This window comes from Ostrea edulis, chromosome 4, assembly GCF_947568905.1.
Source record: "Ostrea edulis chromosome 4, xbOstEdul1.1, whole genome shotgun sequence".
Classification (NCBI taxonomy): domain Eukaryota; kingdom Metazoa; phylum Mollusca; class Bivalvia; order Ostreida; family Ostreidae; genus Ostrea; species Ostrea edulis.
The window spans coordinates 53,229,310-53,250,770 of record NC_079167.1 but is presented as its reverse complement, the minus strand read 5'-3'; the positions used below and the strand labels follow the sequence as shown (position 1 = coordinate 53,250,770).

Below are 21,461 nucleotides of genomic sequence, written 5' to 3'. Positions count from 1 at the left end.
CTGGGAAGATAGCTGTACAAAATCCTTTTTCCTTGAAAGAAGTTGCAATAATTAATAGTTGTTGCTTTAAATGGCTGTAGAAACCAAGGAGACAATAACATGCATATCTGCAAAATTCCACAGCAAAAAATAATTATGATAAAAGACAACTTTTTCAGATTTATTTTACTTAGATGAGAGCAAATAAAATTTTAAGCCTGATATAGTAGCATTGTACATTTACTGAGTCTGACTTATAATGATTAATAGTTTATGAATGGAGGAAGCTTAGACCGACTGATTACTGATGAGAAGGTTGAGATGCCATGGACTTTGCGGATAAATCTGTCATCTGATATCGCCAGAGGAATGAAGTACTTACATTGCAGAGGAATATTTCATAGGGATCTTACGTCAAAGGTAAGCAGCCATTCAAGTTCCATACAATCAAGTAAAGCAGGTTATTCATATAGAAAGTGATCATGGCTCTATTTATATAGTTCACAATTATAATTAGCAATTATTATCGTAGTTTTACTAACTTTAATTTTTCTCGTCCCCAATTTACTGATGAGAGTATCTAGTGCTCTAACCTGTGGTTACGTTCTATATTCAGCTTTCAATCTGCTGAACTTAAAAGTTGTCAACTTAAAGAGTAAAATGGTTGCTTGAAAAATCATTATCCAAGCATTAAAGGCTTTGGGTACGCGAGTAGCCCTTCAGGTTACATTGTTGTAAATTGTAGATGATTATTTCCTCATGTTGTGTTTGTTTTCTGCTCACAAATTTCCAATTACACACTTAGGAAATATTTTGAGGTTAAGAAGCAATATGTCCATTCCAATTTAGAAATAAAGAGCATGTATTTTATGCATAGAAGGAAGACCGTATCAGTTTATGTCTTCTTAGAGGGAAGTGGGAAATATGTGGTTGTTGTTTAAGTTTTAGACTTTTTGGGTTAAAAGCCTTTGATGTGTGTGGAGGTTGTATTTACCAACACATTTTCTTTATTCAGTAATCTGTTTTTAGACTTTTCGGGTGAGAAGCCTTTGTGGTGAATGGAGGTTGTATTTACTGACACATTTTCTCTATTCAGTAATCTGTTTTTAGACTTTTTGGGTTAGAAGCCTTTGCGATGAATAAAAGGTGTATTTACCAACACATTTTCTTTATTCAGTAATCTGTTTTTAGACTATTTGGGTTAGAAGCCTTTGTGGTGAATGGAGGTTGTATTTACTGACACATTTTCTCTATTCAGTAATCTGTTTTTAGACTATTTGGTTTAAAAGCCTTTGTGGTGAATGGAGGTTGTATTTATTGACACATTTTCTTTATTCAGTTATCTGAGAGGGAAGTGGGAAATACTTGTAAGTTTTAGACTTTTCGTGATCGAGTTAGAAGCCTTTGATTTGTATAGAGGTTGTATTTTCCAACACATTTTCTTTATTCAGTAATCTATGAGAAAGCATTATTATTTATACCAGGATGTGAACTGAAGAGGGCTTTTCCTAAGCAGTGCACATATCTGTCTGCTTTGTTTAATCTGTGTGTCTAATTCTAAATTCATGATTGCACAGAAATATGAATAGAGGTGATACACAAGTTAAGTCTGTTTTCTATAAAAAAAAAAATTGTCACAGTATTGATAATGATGCTATTTGAATTTTTTAATTACTTCATTATTTGTTGTGTTTTTTCTTTTCCAGAACATACTGCTACGAGTGGAGGGGGTTGTGTACACTGCTGTAGTGTCAGATTTTGGGCTGGCAGCAAAAATTCCAGATCCTTTGTAAGCCAGCATCACCATTCATGATACACTTCTTATAAACTTTTGTAACATGTGATATTTTGTAATATTGTACTTTCATGTAAATTAATTGACTCAGTCTTTGATTGGTTGAGAAACATTTGATAAAAATACTCTCACCCTCTGAATGATAAAACCATGCCCTCCAACATGATAGAACATAGCAACAATCAAAATAACTGGATAACAGGTTATGTTACAAAAAACGTCTGCACAAAATTCATGCACGTACATTTCAAGTGTTTAAAGTTTGCAATAGTTTATAACACTTACTATAATAATAACTATTACATGCAAGCAAGGGTAATGTATAAATGATTCTTGGGGTGAAATTTTCAATGTTACCATCAACTACATGCTTTATTTCTTTTATTATACTGAATGTTATACATTAGACGAATATGCTAAACAAAGCAAAACACTGAAGTTTAAGGCTGTTAAACGAACATTAGCTAAATAGAAAGCTTTAAATTGTAACATCATAATAGAATGGTGCAAAAACATAAGTAAACATCAAACGAAATGCGAAATTGCATTAGAATGGAAATATCTATCTTCTCGTTTGTTATTTGCAACTTTTAATGTTGATTTGATGGCCGCAAACTTAATATCACCCGTTGTCAAGTATTGTTTCCTGTTGCTGGCTATTATCATTCCAGAGGGCATGGTTTCTGTTCTCAGAGGGTAACAATATGTTTTTCCAAATGTTTCTAAACCAATCAGATTCAACTAAATTACATGAAAGTAATATGTTAACTGTGCTACCGCTTGAGTGAGCACAGCTACATGTTTGTACCCATTTTGTAGTGTCCATGCTTTGATCAGGTTCAATTCAAACAATATCTATTTGCCAAATACTCGGTACATAATTGAAATTGGCAGCAAAAACAGTCCATTTTAGTTTTCTCCCAGGGTTTTACATTAAATCATTAAAACATATTATACATGAAAGTAATTGAAATATTTTTATACTATATACATTTTATTTCTGTTGCCTTGACTGTCACTTGCTTAACCTTTGACGCGTGACTTGTTCCGAACTGTATGCTATCGACTGCCTCTACTTTTTAGCTCACCTGAGCCGAAGGCTCAAGTGAGCTTTTCTGATCACATTTTGTCCGGCGTCCGTCTGTCTGTGAACTTTTCACATTTTCATCTTCTTCTCATGAACCACTGGGCCAATTTCAACCAAACATGGCCAAAAGCATCCTTGGGTGAAGGGCTTTCAAGTTTGTTCAAATGAAGGGCCATGTCCCTTTCAAAGGGGAGATAATCACAAAAATGCAAAAATAGGGTGGGGTCATTTAAAAATCTTCTTCTCAAGAACCACTAAGCCAGAAAAGCTGAGATTTACCTGAAAGCTTCCTGACATAATGCAGATTCAAGTTTGTTCAAATCATGGGCCCCTGGGGTTGGATGGGGCCACAATAGGGGATCAAAGTTTTACATACAAATATATAGGAAAAATCTTCTTCTCAAGAACCACTGAGCCAGAAAAGCTGATTTTTACATGAAAACTTTCTGACATAGTGCAGATTCAAGTTTGTTCAAATCATGGCCCCCGGGGGTAGGATGGGGCCACAAGGGGGGATCAAAGTTTTACATACAAGTATATAGGGAAAAACTTTAAAAATCTTCTTCTCAAGAACCACGGAGCCAGAAAAGCTGAGATTTACATGAAAGCTTCCTGACATAATGCAGATTCAAGTTTGTTCAAATCATGGGCTCTGGGGGTTGGATGGGGCCACAATAGGGATCAAAGTTTTACATACAAATATATAGGAAAAATCTTTTTCTCAAGAACCACTGAGCCAGAAAAGCTGATTTTTACATGAAAACTTTCTGACATAGTGCAGATTCAAGTTTGTTCAAATCATGGCCCCCAGGGGTAGGATGGGGCCACAAGGGGGATCAAAGTTTTACATACAAATATATAGGAAAAATCTTCTTCTCAAGAACCACTGAGCCAGAAAAGCTGATTTTTACATGAAAACTTTCTGACATAGTGCAGATTCAAGTTTGTTCAAATCATGGCCTCCAGGGATAGGATGGGGCCACAAGGGGGATCAAAGTTTTACATACAAATATATAGTTAAAATCTTTTTCTCAATAACCACTGAGTCAGAAAAGCTGATATTTACAAGAAAACTTTTTGACATAGTGCAGATTCAAGTTTGTTCAAATCATGGCCCCCGGGGGGTAGAATGGGGCCACAAGTGGGGGGAGGGGTGTCAAAGTTTTACATACAAATATAGGAAAATGCTTTAAAAATCTTCTTCTCAAGAACCATTGGGCCAAAGAAGTTGACATTTACATGAAAGCTTTCTAACATAGTGTAGATTCAAGTTTGCAAAGGGTAGTTTGGGCCATAATAGGGACTAAGGTTTTACATGGAAATATATATGGAAAGTCTTCAGATATGGGCCAAGGTGACTTAGGTGAGCGATGTGGCCTATGGGCCTCTTGTTTAATTTCTATACTCTCAATCTCTCCAAGGAACTAATTATGTGATAAAAATGCCCAAGTCTTGTTGCAAATCTTTCAAGTTTGTAAAACTGTGTGAACAGCACTGCCTTTGAACATAAAACGCATTTCAATATAATGATAATAAGGTGAGAACCCTGTAAGTTGAAAGAACTTGTGCTCAAACCGTTTGTATAATATGCACTTATACAATAAAATATGTTCAAATTATATATTAATGATAATTTTAAATAAATCAATAAATTCAACACTATTACACAAACATGCACAGATCCTCCACCCCCACCCAATGCGTACCTATCTAATTTTAAAAAATGAAATTCATATAACAATCCCCTTGTAGCAATGGCATGTTTCAGAAGAGAAAATTAGAACAATATCTATAATATTGTACATAATCCTAGTTGTAACACAATGTTGAAATATTCCAGCATTCACATATAATTATTGAATAAATTGCAACATTGTTGAGCCCCTGTCCATTGTTGTAGGATATATTGAGATTTATTCACAAAACTAGAATTAATTAATGATTTTTCAGTCGTTAATAGCAAGTGGCATGGTTGGCTATCATGGGAGGGGGGGGGGTAGTCATCATGGTTTGCATTACCGGACGTGCCAAGGAAATAGATTTAAGCAGTTCTTATTTTTAGATGCAGAAGATTTTTTTTTTAAAATGTTTTCGATCAGGCCAAATAACATTTTTATTTTTTTTATTTTTTTAATATACATGTATAGCTTTAATTCACTGTGCACCTCACATAGTTTTTAAAACAAGTTAGTCTCTTTTTCTTGTTAGCATAATCAAATTCTTTTGAGACTTTATTATTTTAATCAGATTTGTGGTTTGCAGTTAATTATATACAAATTGTGTTCGATGCCATATTACGTATGCTTAATGTTTATAGGTTATAGACTTTGTATGGGAAAATATGACGACTGAGTTTTTTGGCATTTACACGGATCGAGCTTGCGAGGTCCGTCCGCGACAAAAAATGAGGTCGACATATTTTCCCATACAAAGTCTATAACCTTTTTATTATATACTTTCAATTTCATTTAGAAACTAACAATGATTTATTTTTATCAATTTCTTTATTGGTTTAACTGAGTAAAAGATGAAAAACACGAAAAATTTGAAAAATAACAGTGTAGTAATTTGCTTGTGTATTGATTGTGATGTAATGTTTGCGGGCCGGAATGTTTCCGGGCATATATGGTGTGATATATGCCCGCAAGCTTTTAAAGAAAAAAGAGGAGATGAAATTGAAAGTATATGATAATTACGTATATTGTCCTGATAACAGGACTTATACAAGTATTTAGATCCGCCACTGTCAGTCTTATTATGACGCGCACCAAACGTAGACATCATCTAGCCATGCCTTTCTTAAACATAACACCTAATGGTGCACTGAATTTTCAAACTAGGAGACCACAAGATTAGGATGATAATCCACTTAAGCTCACAATCATAGTCCAGATGTGACTTTGTGAGATCTCTGCCATATTTAATGATTGGCGTCAAAATTTTTTTTGGTTAAAAGTTTAGATTTAGCTCTGATTATTTCGCGCACTTTAGTCATTAGAGTTTGCCATATGAGCCACCGCTCTGCGCTGGCTCGCTATAATGCTATTTGAATAGTGCATGTAGTTGAGGCTTTTTGCCTAGGTTGAAAATGTTTTCTTGAGGTGAAAATTTTCAATTTTACCCTTAAGAATATGCACTACTTGTTTATCATACTGATTCAGAAAGTCATACATTCTTTAGATATATGAAACAATGCACAAAACTCAACTGAATTTCATTTTTTAGCTAGATTTTGTCGTAAACAAGTCACAAGAAATTTTCAACATGGTAAAAACAAGTCCAAAATGTTAACTCTTCTGCAATAGTTACATGGCACACGTAGTCACCAATATACCTGCTAAGCTACCAATTTTTAATCAATCATTTCATTCAAATTGTTGCTGTAACACACTGCATGCGTTATGTTCATTTTACAAAATTATAGGAAAAAGATATGCATGATATTCATTACAGTGGGTTATCTTCACTTTTTCATATTTACAGGACTTTTTACTGTTATATTTGTAAACAAGCATTGCATATTGTAATAATTCTGAACCCCCTGCCATTTGCCTGTATTGTACAGTGTACCTATGAGCCACAGGGCTCCTTTAGTCATTAAACAATGAAGCATGCTAGGCACTACATGGACCTGTTCATTGCTGATTAGAGGGGTTGCAGGTTAAAACATACTCCATAATACTCCAGAGCGTGTGCAAATTAGTGAAAATAAATCGTTATCAAATTTTAAAAACATTGGAATTACTTTGATATATACAGTAATTAATTGTTTTTCTTTGAATGTTTGAAAAAGTTATTCCCATGAGTACATTCTGTGCTATGTTTAATTTTTAAATGCAATTTTTCAATACCCTAATAAAATATTGTTCTGTGTTTAGAGACAAGAGGACAAAGCTGCCCATTGTAGGGTCTCCATATTGGATGGCTCCAGAAGCCCTGAATGGTCTCTGGTATGGACCACAGGTAAGGAATTTGCACTGTTGTACTGTATCGGGTGTATATCAGTATCATCTCTGGATAAAAATAATGTTGATTTCACAAACATTTAAGTCACATCAGATAGCTTGTATGTGGTATAAAATTAAGTACGATCAGTGAAGGTGTCATGTTTCTGAACCGAGGTTTTGAGTATCTGAGCATCTTCAAGCATCTAGTTAGATAGAAAAGGTCCAGGCCTTAATTTTGTGAAAAGAAACAAAGTTCTGTATAGAATGAAATTTTTGTCCATGTCATAAGTACTCTTCAGTAGCAAAAGTCATTGGGCAAGTTTCAAACGGGATGAAATCATTTTTTATTACATCTGGACAAAAATTACTGGGGGGAAAATTTTATGCAAAAGATTCTTGTTTAATGTTCTGTCCTAGCTCTAGTTGTTGTGCTAATTTATAATCTGTGACAAAGGTTATTTCTTGCCATGAAACAAGTAAATATATAGTTTATAATGATCCATTTTCTGTTGAAATATTGAGTTAAGTATTGAGAAACTTTTTGTACTTTTATTTTTTGTGTGCATTGTCTGCCGTTGACAAAACATTGCTGTGGAGAAAATACATTTACCTATTTTTTATGGTGGATGTCGCATTTCTGTGTTAATTGTTTTTCTCTCCACAAATAATGTCTGCATGTTACTTTTTACTGAAAGATTTCTTTATGATTAGACTTTGCTTTAATAGAGAAATTTGCAGAAATTATGCTTCAGTGTTAAACTAATAGCTTAAAGTTAAGTGATCATTTTAGAGATGATAAGTACTTTTGAAAAATATTTAAGTGAATTATTTCCATTTGTTAAAACCTTTAATTTGAAATAAAAGATATAATGATTTACATTAGCATTAATCAGAAATAAGAATGTGGTGGTTATGGATTAACAACCATAAATTACAGAGAGGTGACTGTTTTGATTTAGCCTGTCTGTCTGTTAAACAACACAGTGTATCATGCCGATAGTGAGTAGGTTTTTATGAAATGCTTACAGAAGATATGTCTGATGATTGGAAAGCAGAACAAATAATTAAACATAGCAGGAGATATTTGAGTACATTCATGACTTGATGTGTGAAATGAATCTAACTAAGTCTTGGTGGATTTATATAGTAGTGAAACACTCATTTGCTCAAAAATGAATTTGTTAGAAATTAGAACAAGAAACATATATTTATTTGGAGTATACATTTGTATTTTCAGGCTGATGTGTTTTCATTTGGAATAATTATGTGTGAGATAACAGCCAGAATTGATGCAGACCCAGACTACATGCCTAGAACAGCAGTAAATATTCTGATACACAACAAATCACAATGATTTTCTGTACAGCGTGTAGAAACTATATGTAATTTTTGCACTTTATAAATGAATACAATAATAATAATGACATTGGAATTATTGTGCAGTTTAATCATAGCTTTAATTATTTTTGAATATTTTTAGAGTTTTGGTGTAGACTACATTGCATTCTGTGGGAAAGTGGAGTACTGTCCCCTAGACTTTCTCAGGCTGGCCTTTACCTGTTGTCAGGTAAGGGAAACCTCTGCTACTTTAAAACTCTATACAATGTCTTTAACCTGGATATGGTGTGCTTCTTGGGCAGATATATTTGTTTTATTGTTACATGCCAAAAAAATTATATAGGCTTGGAAAAAAAAAACCCATTTATTTTTTAAACATATTATTTTTATGGATTTGATGCTGATATATAGAATTGTAGTTTTCCTTGTGTGAAATTCATCTTTGCTTGCCATATAGGTGATACAAAAATCTTTTTTTCCATTGTACTGAGTTATCACATGGTGGTCAAAAGACTGTGCACTTATACTTCTATGTAAACTAAAGTATGTACATGATAAAAAAAATCTTTTTTTTTATCAGGTACATTTATAACTTCCAGTGCCTGTGATGCACGCAGAAAAAGAACAATCAAGGGAATATTTACCAATATTTGACTTCCAGATTTAATGTTGAGAAAATTATAAGGGTTGGCACATAAAATGTAGGATTGGTCAGGGTAAATGTAAACAGTTTTATTAGGCTTTATTTCAGTGTATAAAAACAGGAAGCTGTCATTTCCCCACATGCACCTTTATGCTGTACAATTTTTTGTGTTAAAAAATATCAGCCGTTGAGATGCACATGCACATATACTCAGATATTACATGTGTGTGTATATATATATATATATATAGAGAGAGAGAGAGAGAGAGAGAATTACAATTTAATAATTATAATAATGAAAAATTAAATTTTAGTCGTAACAATTTTAATAACACACAATTTTTAAAACTAGTTTCATCAATTCAGTTTTTCAACAAATAGTTTGTTTACAATATGTCAGAATATTGCTGTAGAACTGTCGCAATCTTGGGGAAAACAAATAGGATAGTCGAGAAAGGTTTAGATCCATCCATAGTAAAAATATGGCTTTAATAATTGTTTGAAAGCATGTCTAGCACAAATGTATTGGTGCATTATGTTAGGAATTTTTTATATGAAAATCTTAAGGCAGTGATGTAAATAAAATGGAGATACTTGTATAACAAATGAATAATTTGCAGGAAAAGATGGCTACAAATTGAAGGGTTTTACTAGGGATGGATGTGTAGCTTTCTGGTCTATCAAAAAATAAAATCCCAGAGAACAGCAGCTAATCACAATACACACAATGTATTGCTACAAGTGATGTAACTCTGCTTTGTAGAAAGATTTTTTTGTCAATTTAAACTGCATCAGAAATTTTGGAATAGAAAATTGAATTATTTGAATGACATCAGCAGATTTTCAAATCAAAACTTACATAAGTTGAATGACATAAGATTTTTTAATTGAAAATTAAGTCATTTTGAAAAAGAAGAAAAATTTATGCAATATGAACTGGTTTTGAAAAGTTCATAAAGCAGCATTATGGTTTATGAAGTGTAAATAGCCCAAGACCTATTGGTAGATGCATGATAAAGTCAGATGGACAAGTGTTATTTTGCACTTTGGCATAGAAAGGAGTAAATCATAAATATTTCTGAATTGAAGAAAAGTTTCAAAATTAAATATGATGGAAACATTGAAAAATCTTACTGGCTGTGATATTCTTAAAAATCAGTAATTATTTTTTTCAAAATCACAATCTGGTGCTAGAGATAAAAATATTAATGTCTGAATGAATTTTAAAAACAACTATAAGTTATGTAATTCTTGATTATATAGATTGAGCCTACGAAGAGGCCCACATTTTCGGACATAGTGACATCATTGGAAAAAATTAAGAAACTATTGGAGGAGGATCATGAGGATAAAAAGATGAGGAAAAGAAAAGGTTTCAATATTTACAAATTATTATTTTTCCATGAAATGTATACAACCAAAGTTACCTCTATTGGCATTTTGAAATCTGTAAATTGTTTATGTCAAAAAGATATTAATCTTATAGTGATATTTAACAAAATGATTTGTAGATTCAGGACGCCATGGTCACAAGAGGTCATTGTCTGCTGACAACATCTTGGCAACATCACCGGATGACATTTCCCCCATGACCCCACAAGTTGTAGGGGAGGTGATGAGTAAAGATGATCCCTTCTACTCTCCAGTTGGGGGCAATCCCTTTGCTGCTTATGAGTCCTATGGTGGCAAGATCCTGGGATATTCCAGGAATGGCAAGGATTCCTATAGTTATGAACTTCCTTCCCCTTCTATCCCCCACACCCCTCCTTGTACCCCAGTTATGACTCCAGATGGAACACTTACCAAGAGAAAACACAGGCAAATCCAGCAGACACAGTCTCTCCCCTCCTCCCCAGTTTTATTAAGAAAGGCAGCAGAACAATTTCATCAAGAGTCTTTGCATGGATCTAACTGTCAGCGAAATTTTTCCTTGAATAATAAAAGATATTCCCTTCATTTTCCGAAATCCAAAAGTGCTAGTGTGCTACCAGAATCTTTGGTTCATCGATTACAGTGTGAACTTAACAGTGAAGACCCACTTAAATCCGGAAGCAAAGATCAAAGATCTAAAAAATATTATGTGCATCGACAACTCAGTGCAGACACTTGCCGTGATAGTCCTGATATGGATGGCATCTCTAGTTTGACAAATGGAATTGGAAACGGTGGAAATGGAAAGACTGTGTATCAAAATGAAGTGAGGGATTATCGACTATCTAGAAGTTCCACAGACTCGTATACTTCCATTGAAGAACAGGTGGTGGATCCAGGAAATCCAAAAGTAACAGTCATCACAGAGACACACTCGGAGGAATCACAAACATCTGGCAGTTCTGGTGGTGCAATACTAGAAACACACTTATAGTTTTGTTGTTCTGTCCTTTTTGTTGATGAGAGCTACTTAATTTTATATACATGTATTACAATCTGTTTTGTTTGTGCCTTTGTGGCTTTTACAATGACATTATTATTATTATTTTTTTCGTTTTTGAACATTTGACATTTCTGACATTATATGTATTATCATCTTCAGAATCATTATCAAACTGTGATATGTTAGAAGGCTGACAAGTTTGACTGTACTGTTACACTTCCTGATATGTTCCTTCTGTAGCTAAGAAAGATGTTGATATAAAATGTATGGAGTTCACCTGGATTGAACAAAGAATAATCTTATATAATAATAAAAAAAATCATATGTACAAAGCTGACTGTAAAGGGCATTTCAGGAAATGTTAAGGATGTTGATTGTCTTTGTTGTTGACATGCATTACTGAACAGTTTCTTGTAAAGCAAAGAAATATTTTTTTACTGGAGTTACGTGTTATGAAAAAAACCCAACAACAATGCAATAGTTGTATTGTCTCTTGTTAAAATGTATTTAATCTCTCATGACTTTGATATATTGATAAGTAGCATAACTATGCATACACATGTACAACATCTTGTTTTTTAATTGATAACAACCTGTATTCCAATTCTCCATTACTCTGTTGTATTATACATGTATGTAGTGTACATAATTTCAATCTCTTGAACTTTTTTGTGTCACCTTCAAATTTATGGACTGGCTTTCGTTATAAATTTAAGTGAAACCTGTTGATAAATATTTTACCAGATTATACTAATATACTGTGAAATCACAACTCATTTTCACAGGGACTAATGAGGACAAACATAAGAATGACAACTCTTTAATCAAGCATCTTTGAATATGTTGGTTTTCTCTAACCACTGATATTTGACTGAAGGAAAATAGATTTTAAGGATATTGAAATTATAATGCACAACTTTTGTCGATTTCCTTTTTTTTTTAACATGCTGATTGTCTTCCTTTGTTTGATGTGTAGTTAACCATGTGAATGTCAAACTGTCTACCTCCTTATTGCAATGTTACTCCCTCAAAATTAAAAATCAATCATACAGTGCAATTACACACACAGCATGGCTATATCCTGGAAGGGCCTGTTCCATTATTTGATTACATTTTATCATTTTTCTGTCTATTCTCTGCTAACCAGGGAGAAGACAATAACTTTTTCTATGTATTATATTATTTAGGAGTTTATACATTAAAACCAAGTGTGGTGTAATATATACACTTTTAATCTATTATGTTTATTTATGACACCTCAGAAAATTTTATATCTATATAAATGTAAATACTTTGAAAGATGAATGATTTTCAAATTCAATTGTGTGTAAGTTATTTTCTAGTCTCATAGGAAAAGGGTTCATTGAAATTTTATGTTCAATTATTTTTTATTAATGAAATACAAATCAGAATAGAAACTTAAGAGTGATATTTTGATATTATTTCCCTACTTTCATTCAGTATCATTAAAGTCCTCTTCAATATATGTCTTGAGAACAAAAACATTTTTACTCCAATGCATTGTCCAATATGCAATTAATATGTTTCTATTATCTAGTACTTTGGTCATGTAGCATGGCTTTTTAAATGCGAATTATAATTTATTGTATATCAAAATAAAGAACTGGACTATCAATCCTTTTATACAGGTATCTTTTTGTGCTTCTTAATGTGTTTGAACTATTTAAGATTTTTTTTTTATTGTTTATTGTATAAAGTGCATTAACATGATGTATTAATTTTTGTTTAAGACTAAGCAGTTTGTGTTCATATTTAAACATGGTATGATGTACCGGTAATAAAGATGAGGGATAGGCAAGTGGTATGAAACAAAATAGGTTCTTTGGTCCTTTTCACATTCTTAAGACAAAGATCAAACTTCAAAAATGCTGTAATTTTTCTGAAAGAGCACATGAAGTACATCCATAGTGGATAATGCTTACTCTAATACCTACGACCTTTTCAATGAAGGGCAAATGAATTTGTTTTTAATCTTTAGTCATGGTATGTTTTGTAAATGGGCAACTGGTTACGTAAGAGTTAAAAACTATGTTTATGGTTGATAGCACATATATAAGTGTTTTCATGGTATATATACTAGATTTCATCGCCTACTTGAATACATGTAGGTCTAGTCATTTCTAGTGTCGGTAAGATGTATTTGTCCTGTATTTCAGATTTAAACAAAATACATGTATTAGTTGTGAAATTTATCATTGTCAGAAATCGACTTCAAAAATTCTCCCTGTAAATAGAATTATATTTATATATTTTCTTGCATGTCTTTCAGTCTATCTTCTTTTTTTTTTTTTTGAATGTAAATAATTGACAAACTATGGAAAGCAATGCATCTGAATTAGACAAGTTGCACTCATTTTAAGTTGCATTGTATTGCTGTAATTCCATTTTGCAAGTCTTTCTCCCCATACATTCCATTTTGTCATTGTTTATTTTGAGTACATCTGTAGATTATAAAATGAGCAAATGTCTAGAAGATCATTTCTAGTGTATCATTGATTAAAATATTCATGAAATAATTATGCCATCCCAAAAAAGAAGTCTGTTATTCATTGATCTGAAAAGACATTTACTGTTGTAGATAATCATAACTGGAATTTTTCTGAATTCTGAATAGGATAACTAATTGTATTGTCTAATAAGTGTATTAGAATAAGATATGATATTATTAGGTCACCTGAGTCACTTGGGTAACCTATTGCTATTGGTCTATATCCGTCGTCGTATGTTTTGCAATAACAATTGAAAATTTTCAATTTCTTCTTGGTAACTGCCCTTCCAATTCTTTTCAAATTTGGTATGAAGCATTTTTTGGACATGGGGGACATAAATTTCAGGACTTCTGCATCCATGGGGTCTTAAAGCAGAACAAACACTGCCAAAATTGACCAACATCTCTGTAACTGCACATATGTTAGGAAATCTAAATCCATAGTCATGTAAAGCAGGAATGCCTCTACCAAAAATTGTAAATTTCATGATCCCCAGAGTAGAGGTTCTGATGCCAGGATGGGACCAAACCTAACATATAACTGTGTTTATATGTAAAACATCTAAATATCATCTTTTTTAATGTTGTTGATATCAAATTCAAATTAAATGGATATTAAAAAGGTAACCCTTTAACAAAATTGTAAATGGTAAAATGACCCATAGGTAGGCATTTGGTACCAGAGTAGGGGCCAAGGTCATATTGATTAAATGCATGTTAACAATTGAACATTTTTAACTTCATTTTGATAACTGCCCTTCCAATTCTTTTCAAATTTGGTATGAAGCATCTTTGAAACAAGGGATATGAATTTCAGGACTCCTGCACCCCAGGGGCTTTAGGGATGAGACAAAAAATCTTCTCTACAACCTCACATCTGTAAGAAAAACTCTATGCATAGTCATGTAGAGCAAGAAGGCCTCTACCTAAATTGTAAAGAAGCAGGTACAGTTTCTACAGTCATCTAGCCCAGAAAATTGATGATTTCAATAGGAGTCCCAAAATCTGCCATTCCAAAAGAGAATATATAAGAAAACCCAAACTACATTTGATTTCATCCAAAATTGCTTCGTGTTGTAATGACAAGAGCGTGAAGTTGGCATAAAAATGCCAAAATCAATGAAAAAATTCATAAATTCAGGGGGTTTTCTTTTCAGAAAACATGCAGCCCATGCGTCGAGCAAATTCATATTCATATATTTTTTATCGTCTATTAATAAACAATATATATTAATTTCATTTTGCTCGACAGATGGGCAGACCTTTTCCTAGGCAATAATCTGGATGAAATTTAGTTCAGTTATTACGCTTTGTTTGAAAAAGGGTGGGGAAAAGTCTTATTCATGATGTAATAATGCTATCAAGTAAGCAATAACTTTGATTTAAGTTGAGATAGTATACTTGGCATATATTTAACTTACTGTAAACACGGATCAAGCTTAATTCAAGACACATTTAAAACAGAAATTTTTTGGGCCTTTTTATATACACAATCGTACCTTGTTCTTTCATGATCCTTGGGGTAAAGGTTCTAACTCCAGGGTGGGGCTAAACTTAGCATTTCATAGTTTTTATGAATTGCATCTTCTTTCTTTAGTGCTTTTGATACTAAATAGAAACTGAGTGGATATTTTATTGGAGTAGGTAGCCATTTATCATGATTGTAAAGATGATCCCAGTGGTAGAGGTTTTGGTACTACATAGGGTGGGGCCAGAGTGGTCATAGTGATCATTATCATTTGAAAGATTTCTCCTTTTTTAGTTGATACTGTATAAAAACTTGTTGCATATTCAGGAAAAGCAGAAAGGGATGAATCCAAATTTTGAATTTCTCAACCATAGGCTCTAGGGCAAAATATTTACATAGCGTTAATGTAACATATATTATGTAAAGTCTTTTATCAGTATGGACACTTTTGGAGGCATTTGTGTTTTTTAAAAGAATGCATCTTGTTTTATATTGCTGTTGATATCTGAATTTAGTTTAGATATGCAGAACAGGAAAATTATTACTGATTCTATATCCCTTTGGGCTAGTGATAGTTTTAACTAATACTCAGATGACCCATAAGGCCTGTGGGCCTCTTGTTTAAGATTGTGCTGAAGGCAAATTTATAAGAAATATATCCATACTAACCATCTGTTTTGCTGTTTCTGTATGTGTTCACACTGTTCCTCTGTTATATTTTTTACTCTCGATGTGTATCTGGAAATTTATACAGTATTTATATTATTAGATTACACATGAATATATGTAGGTAAATTTGTTTGTGTACTTGGAAATATATAGATGTTTAGGTAGGTCACTCATCAATGCAATTTCTTAATAAGGAGGAATAACACACCTGAGAAATCTGATATGGATGAAAAAAAGGAGGATATGTACAATAATACAATTTTTTTTAAATTGAAAAATTTCCAATTTTCCTTATTTAGTTTTAAAAATACAATTTTAGAAGAAAGTAATCTGGGGGGAAAAATAATAAAATCCCTGCTAGACTCGGACTCACAATCTACAGATCAGTAGTTGACATGTTAAACTACTGAACTACCTAGCTGGGGGGGGGGGGGCAGATTTGATATGAATGTATTACAAGTATTGCTTATATTTTCATTCATGTTAGAAAAGGAAGTCAGCCATTATGACAATGTTATTCCTTGATCCTTAAGAAATTTGCAACATAATATGTAAATGATAACTTAATATCGATGCATAAATACAAATACTTAAACAGTCATGACAAGAAGTGAGAGGTATTGTGCTTTTTGTTGTGATTGATATTATTCTCTAAAAGAAAAGTCACAAATATCACTGGTGTTTCATGAAAATAAACCCACACTATCAAGAATATGGTGCTGTAAAGGGTTAAGTAGATGCTTTAGAAGTCCTATTTGATATTTGCCTCAAGTCAGAGGAGTGACCTCCCTGAAGGGTTTTAGTTATTAATAAGTTTTTCAAAAATATTTATCGTATGTGTTGTAATAATATTCTAAGTTGACAGAAAAATTACAAACACAATCTCTCCTCGCCCCAGATTGATGCGCATAATTGTGAAGTTGTCTATATGTATTATGACTTATCCACACCCTACTAATTTGGCTGCATTCAGAATTGTAAGTAGCATCCAAAGGTTTTTTGTTTTTTACATATAATTTCATTTTGTATTATATGGGCATTCTAATTATTGTTAAATCGTGCTTAATATTTTTACCTACACAATGACAGCCTGCTCAATTTTGAATTCACTGGATAGAATTAATCAATGGGTAAGTTTATGTAGAACATTATAATGTTCCTTCCCACTTGGTCAACTTTACCAGTCAAAGTGGGTTTAGGATCACTGATGCCATAATTGATGTCTCTAAAGTGATGAATTCTTTGGAATAGAAATGATCTGTTTTTGTGTGTATGAAACATTGTTAGGAGTTTTCTTAATATACGCTCCAAGATCTTAATCTCTAAACTGATCACCACTGCAATAACATCACCCTTGTTATTTTCAGAACTAGTATCTATAATGTAATCATGTGTTCAGTACACAATGCCAAATTGATTGTTAATTTTGTGTATAAGACTTTGAAAAATGATCACTTAATAACTGTTGTTTTTAATAAAGTTTATTAAAGGTATTTCGAAGTGTTTTCTTTTGTCAGCTGTAGTTTAACATTGGTTTTATAGGCTAATGTTGTGTATAAATTTAGGTCACCTGAGTCACTCGAGTGACCTATATTGCTGTTGGTCTTCATCTGTCATCATCCGTTAACAATTTTACCTTCTTGAAAACTGATGGGCCAATTGTTACTATTTTTGATGTGAAGCATCTCTAGGATGAGAAGAATGTAAATTGTGAAATTTATTACCTTAATTACCACCCCAAGGGTCTCATGGATGGGACCAAATATTGAGTAATAAAAGGCCATACTTTCTAAAATATTCTTATTTACTTCCACATGTGAATGAAAAACTAAATGCATTGTTATGATGTCCATGAAGCCCTCTATCAAAATTGTGAAATTCATGGGCCAAGAGTTCAGGCCCGAGGGAGGTGTCAATATGGCCATATAGTAAAAATGTAGTAAATCTTCTCTACTCCCATATATTTGAGAAAAACTAAATGCATAATTATGAAATGTCCATGAAGATCTCTACTTAAGTTGTGAATTCATGGGGCAGGGACAATATGACCATATAGTGAAAATGTAGTGAATTTTCTTTACTATCATAACATATTTGAGAAAAACTAAATGCATGATTATGATGTCCATGAAGCTTTCTACCTAAATTGGGAAATTTATGGCTCCTGGGCCAGGGGTTTAGACAGAGCGGGGCCAATATAGCCATATGTAGTGAAAATGTAGTAAATCTTCTAGAACAGATAAAAACTAAATGCATGATTATGAAGCTTTCTTCCTAAATTGTGAAATTCATGGGTCAGTGGTCCAGGCCCTAGGGTGGGGCCAATATGGCCATATAGTGAAAATGTAGGAAATCTTCTCTACTCCTATATACAATGTATATCTGAGAAAAACTAAATGCATGTTTGTGATGTCCATGAAGCTCTCTACCTAAGTTGTGAAAGAAAATTTATTCTAAAAAATTGGGGAATGTTAAAATGATTTATATGCTTCAAACTCCACAATTTTCCTACTTCTGTGATTTAATAGGAATTGTATGTATTTTGAAAGATCATAAACGTGCTCAAAAGATTCCATGTGGAGGTTTATATGCAAATATGAGACTCCCTGTATGGGCTATGATACTCGGATGACCATCAATGCCCATGGGCCTCTTGTTTTATTCTTTGTTGCACTTTAGCTACCAAGTTTGATGAGGGTTATCGCGATATTGAACGGACGGTACTTTCCTTCGTCCAGTTTGAACTTTGACCATGTGAACTATAAATCAATAGGGGTAATCTGCTCCTTATGATGTACTGGTGTACCAAGTTCGATGTCCGTCAAGCAAAGGGTTCTGAAGATATTGAGCGGACAGTATTTTCCTATGTCCAATTTGACCATGTGACCTTGAAATCAATAGGGGTGTACCAAGTTTGATATCAGTCAAGCAAACGGTTCTCAATATCTACATTGAGTGGTCAGAATATTCCTATGTCCGATTTGACAATGTGACCTCAAAATCAATAAGGGTAATGTACTCCTCACAATGTTCCAGTGTACTAAGTTTAATGCCTGTCAAGGAAGGGGTTCTGAAGATATTGAGCGGACAGTATCTTCCTATGTCCAGAGTGGATTGACCCTTGATCATTGGACCTGAAAATCAATAGGGATCCTCTTCTACTCATGACCAACCCATATGTGAAATATCATTACAATGAAGTGAATGGTTCTCAAGATATTGAGCGGACAACATGTGGTCTACCGATCGACCGACATACCGACCGACCGACTGACAGGTGCAAAGCAATATGCCCCTCTTCTTTGAAGGGGGCATAAAAACAGGTACCCTTTTACCAAAATTGTAAATTTCATAATCCTAGAGGTAGGGGTTTTGGTACCAGGATGAGGGCCAAAATGGCAACAATGATTAAATGTGTGCATTAACAATTGGATGGAGCTAACATGTTGGAAGGAACACTTTGAACGAGTGCTCAACAGAGAGGACCCATCAACAGAAGCAGAGATCAGCCCTTCGGATGAAGTCCTGGATATAAACACTGATAAACCAACACTGGAAGAGGTCACCAAAGCCTTCAGGACCCTCAAAAATGGAAAAGCACCAGGATGTGACCAGGTACACGCAGAGATGCTGAAAGCAGAGGACGTGGTAACACCAAGAGTACTGACGGATATCCTGCAGAACATCTGGGAGACAGAGACAGCACCCAGCCAATGGAAAATTGGCCTGATTGTGAAGCTGCCCAAGAAAGGAGACCTGACAGACACCAACAACTGGAGGGGAATCGTGCTACTGTCTATCACAAGCAAGGTCCTCTGCAGAGTCATCTTGAACAGAATAACAGACATGGTGGACCCTCTCCTACGGAATGAGCAGGCAGGGTTTCGGAGAGGAAGGTCATGCGCAGACCATATCTTCACATTGAGACAGGTTATGGAACAGAGTAACGAATGGAACGCCACAGTATATGCCAATTTCATAGACTTCGCCAAGGCATTTGACAGTATCCATCGACCTGCAATGTGGAAGATCATGGCACACTACGGAATACCAGACAAGATCATATCCATCATCAAGATGCTCTATCAGGACTTCCAGGCCAGAGTGATCTGTGGCACAAACCTCACGAACAGCTTCCCACTACAGACTGGAGTGAGACAGGGATGTTTACTATCTCCCCTACTTTTTGTGATGTGTATTGACTGGATGATGAAGAAGACAACCAGTCAGAACAACAGGGGGTTGCTTTGGACATTTGAAAAGTCTCTAGAAGATCTAGACTTCGCAGATGACATTGCACTCCTGGCTCATCGTTTCCAACACATCCAAGGGAAGACAACCGACTTGACAAACTACAGCAGCCAGATAGGTCTCAACATCAACGCCGGAAAGACGAAGATCATGAAAGTTAACAACAAATCAGAAAGAGAAGTGAATAGTGGGAACAACGTAGTAGAGGAAGTCTCAGAGTTTGTTTACCTCGGCAGTAAGATCACAGCCGATGGGGATTCAACATCTGATGTAGAGAGCAGAATAGCCAAAGCAAGAGCAGCCTTCGCAAGCCTGAGGAACATCTGGAAGTCAACAGCCATCAGCATCAAGACCAAGATCAGGATATTCAAGAGTAACATCATTGGAGTCCTCCTATATGGTGCCGAGTCGTGGAAGGTGACCAAAGGTATTGTCCACAGACTGGATGTCTTCCAGACCAAATGCCTACGACGGATTCTGAAGGTCTTCTGGCCCAACACCATCAGCAACAAAGATCTATATCAGAGAACATCAACATCACCAATATCTGAGATGATCAAGATGAGACGATGGAAATGGATCGGACATGTCCACAGGATGGGAGCAACATCAATCCCAAAGATCGCCATGAGATGGACACCAGCAGGAAAGAGAAATAGAGGGAGACCAAAGGAAACATGGCGGCGATCAGCAGAGAAAGAGATGAAGGAGTGTGGATGGACTTGGGGCCGGATTCAGAACATGGCAGCAGACAGACGGAGATGGCGATCCTCAGTGAAGGCCTTATGTGCTTCCTAGCACGAAGAGAATTAAGTATTAACAATTGGATGCCGGTATTTTTAACTTCTTTTTACAAGTAACTACCCTCCCAATTCTTCCCCTAGTTAGGGTCCCTGTGGCGTATAGGTACGCAAGATACACGATATACGGGCAAATGGCAGGGGGATCTTTAGTAATACAATAGGTAAATGTGTGATTATAAAAACTTCATAGTAGAAACAAAATAAATTTAAATACCAATACAGTTCTTGAAAATGAGAAATCATATTTGATAACATCAACAAATTAATTTTTCTCTGCATTGCGTGGCTTTTAAGAAATTGATTAAGATTTTAAATACTATAGTTTTAAATTTATCAATGCTACACAACTGTTTGAGTTTGAAAATGGAAGGCTTTTTAGCCCACCTGTTGTGAGTCGATATTGATATGCAAACTTTACATTTTGACTTTCTCTAGAACTATTGGACCAATTTCAACCAAACTTTTCGCAGAGCATCCTTGAGTAAAGGGTATTTAGAATTGTTCAAATGAAGAGCCATGCCCCCTTTCCTAAAGGAGATATTCAATAAAAGGCCAAAATGTGGTGGGATCATTTTAAAATCTTCTTGAGAACAACTGA

The 21,461-nt window shown here is 34.2% G+C and overlaps 1 protein-coding gene across 1 annotated transcript in view; it reads left to right on the top strand.

The window, feature by feature from the left end:
- The window catches only part of LOC125671450 (dual specificity testis-specific protein kinase 2-like), a 28,902-nt gene extending 11,600 nt beyond the window's left edge, over nt 1-17,302 (top strand). The window contains exons 4-10 of the mRNA XM_048907203.2: nt 250-399; nt 1,686-1,768; nt 6,740-6,824; nt 8,046-8,129; nt 8,289-8,375; nt 10,053-10,161; nt 10,301-17,302. Coding sequence (XP_048763160.2) covers nt 250-399; nt 1,686-1,768; nt 6,740-6,824; nt 8,046-8,129; nt 8,289-8,375; nt 10,053-10,161; nt 10,301-11,154 — 1,452 coding nt within the window. The 3' untranslated portion in view covers nt 11,155-17,302. The remainder of the gene's footprint in view (nt 1-249; nt 400-1,685; nt 1,769-6,739; nt 6,825-8,045; nt 8,130-8,288; nt 8,376-10,052; nt 10,162-10,300) is intronic.
- The last annotated feature ends 4,159 nt before the right edge of the window (nt 17,303-21,461 follow it).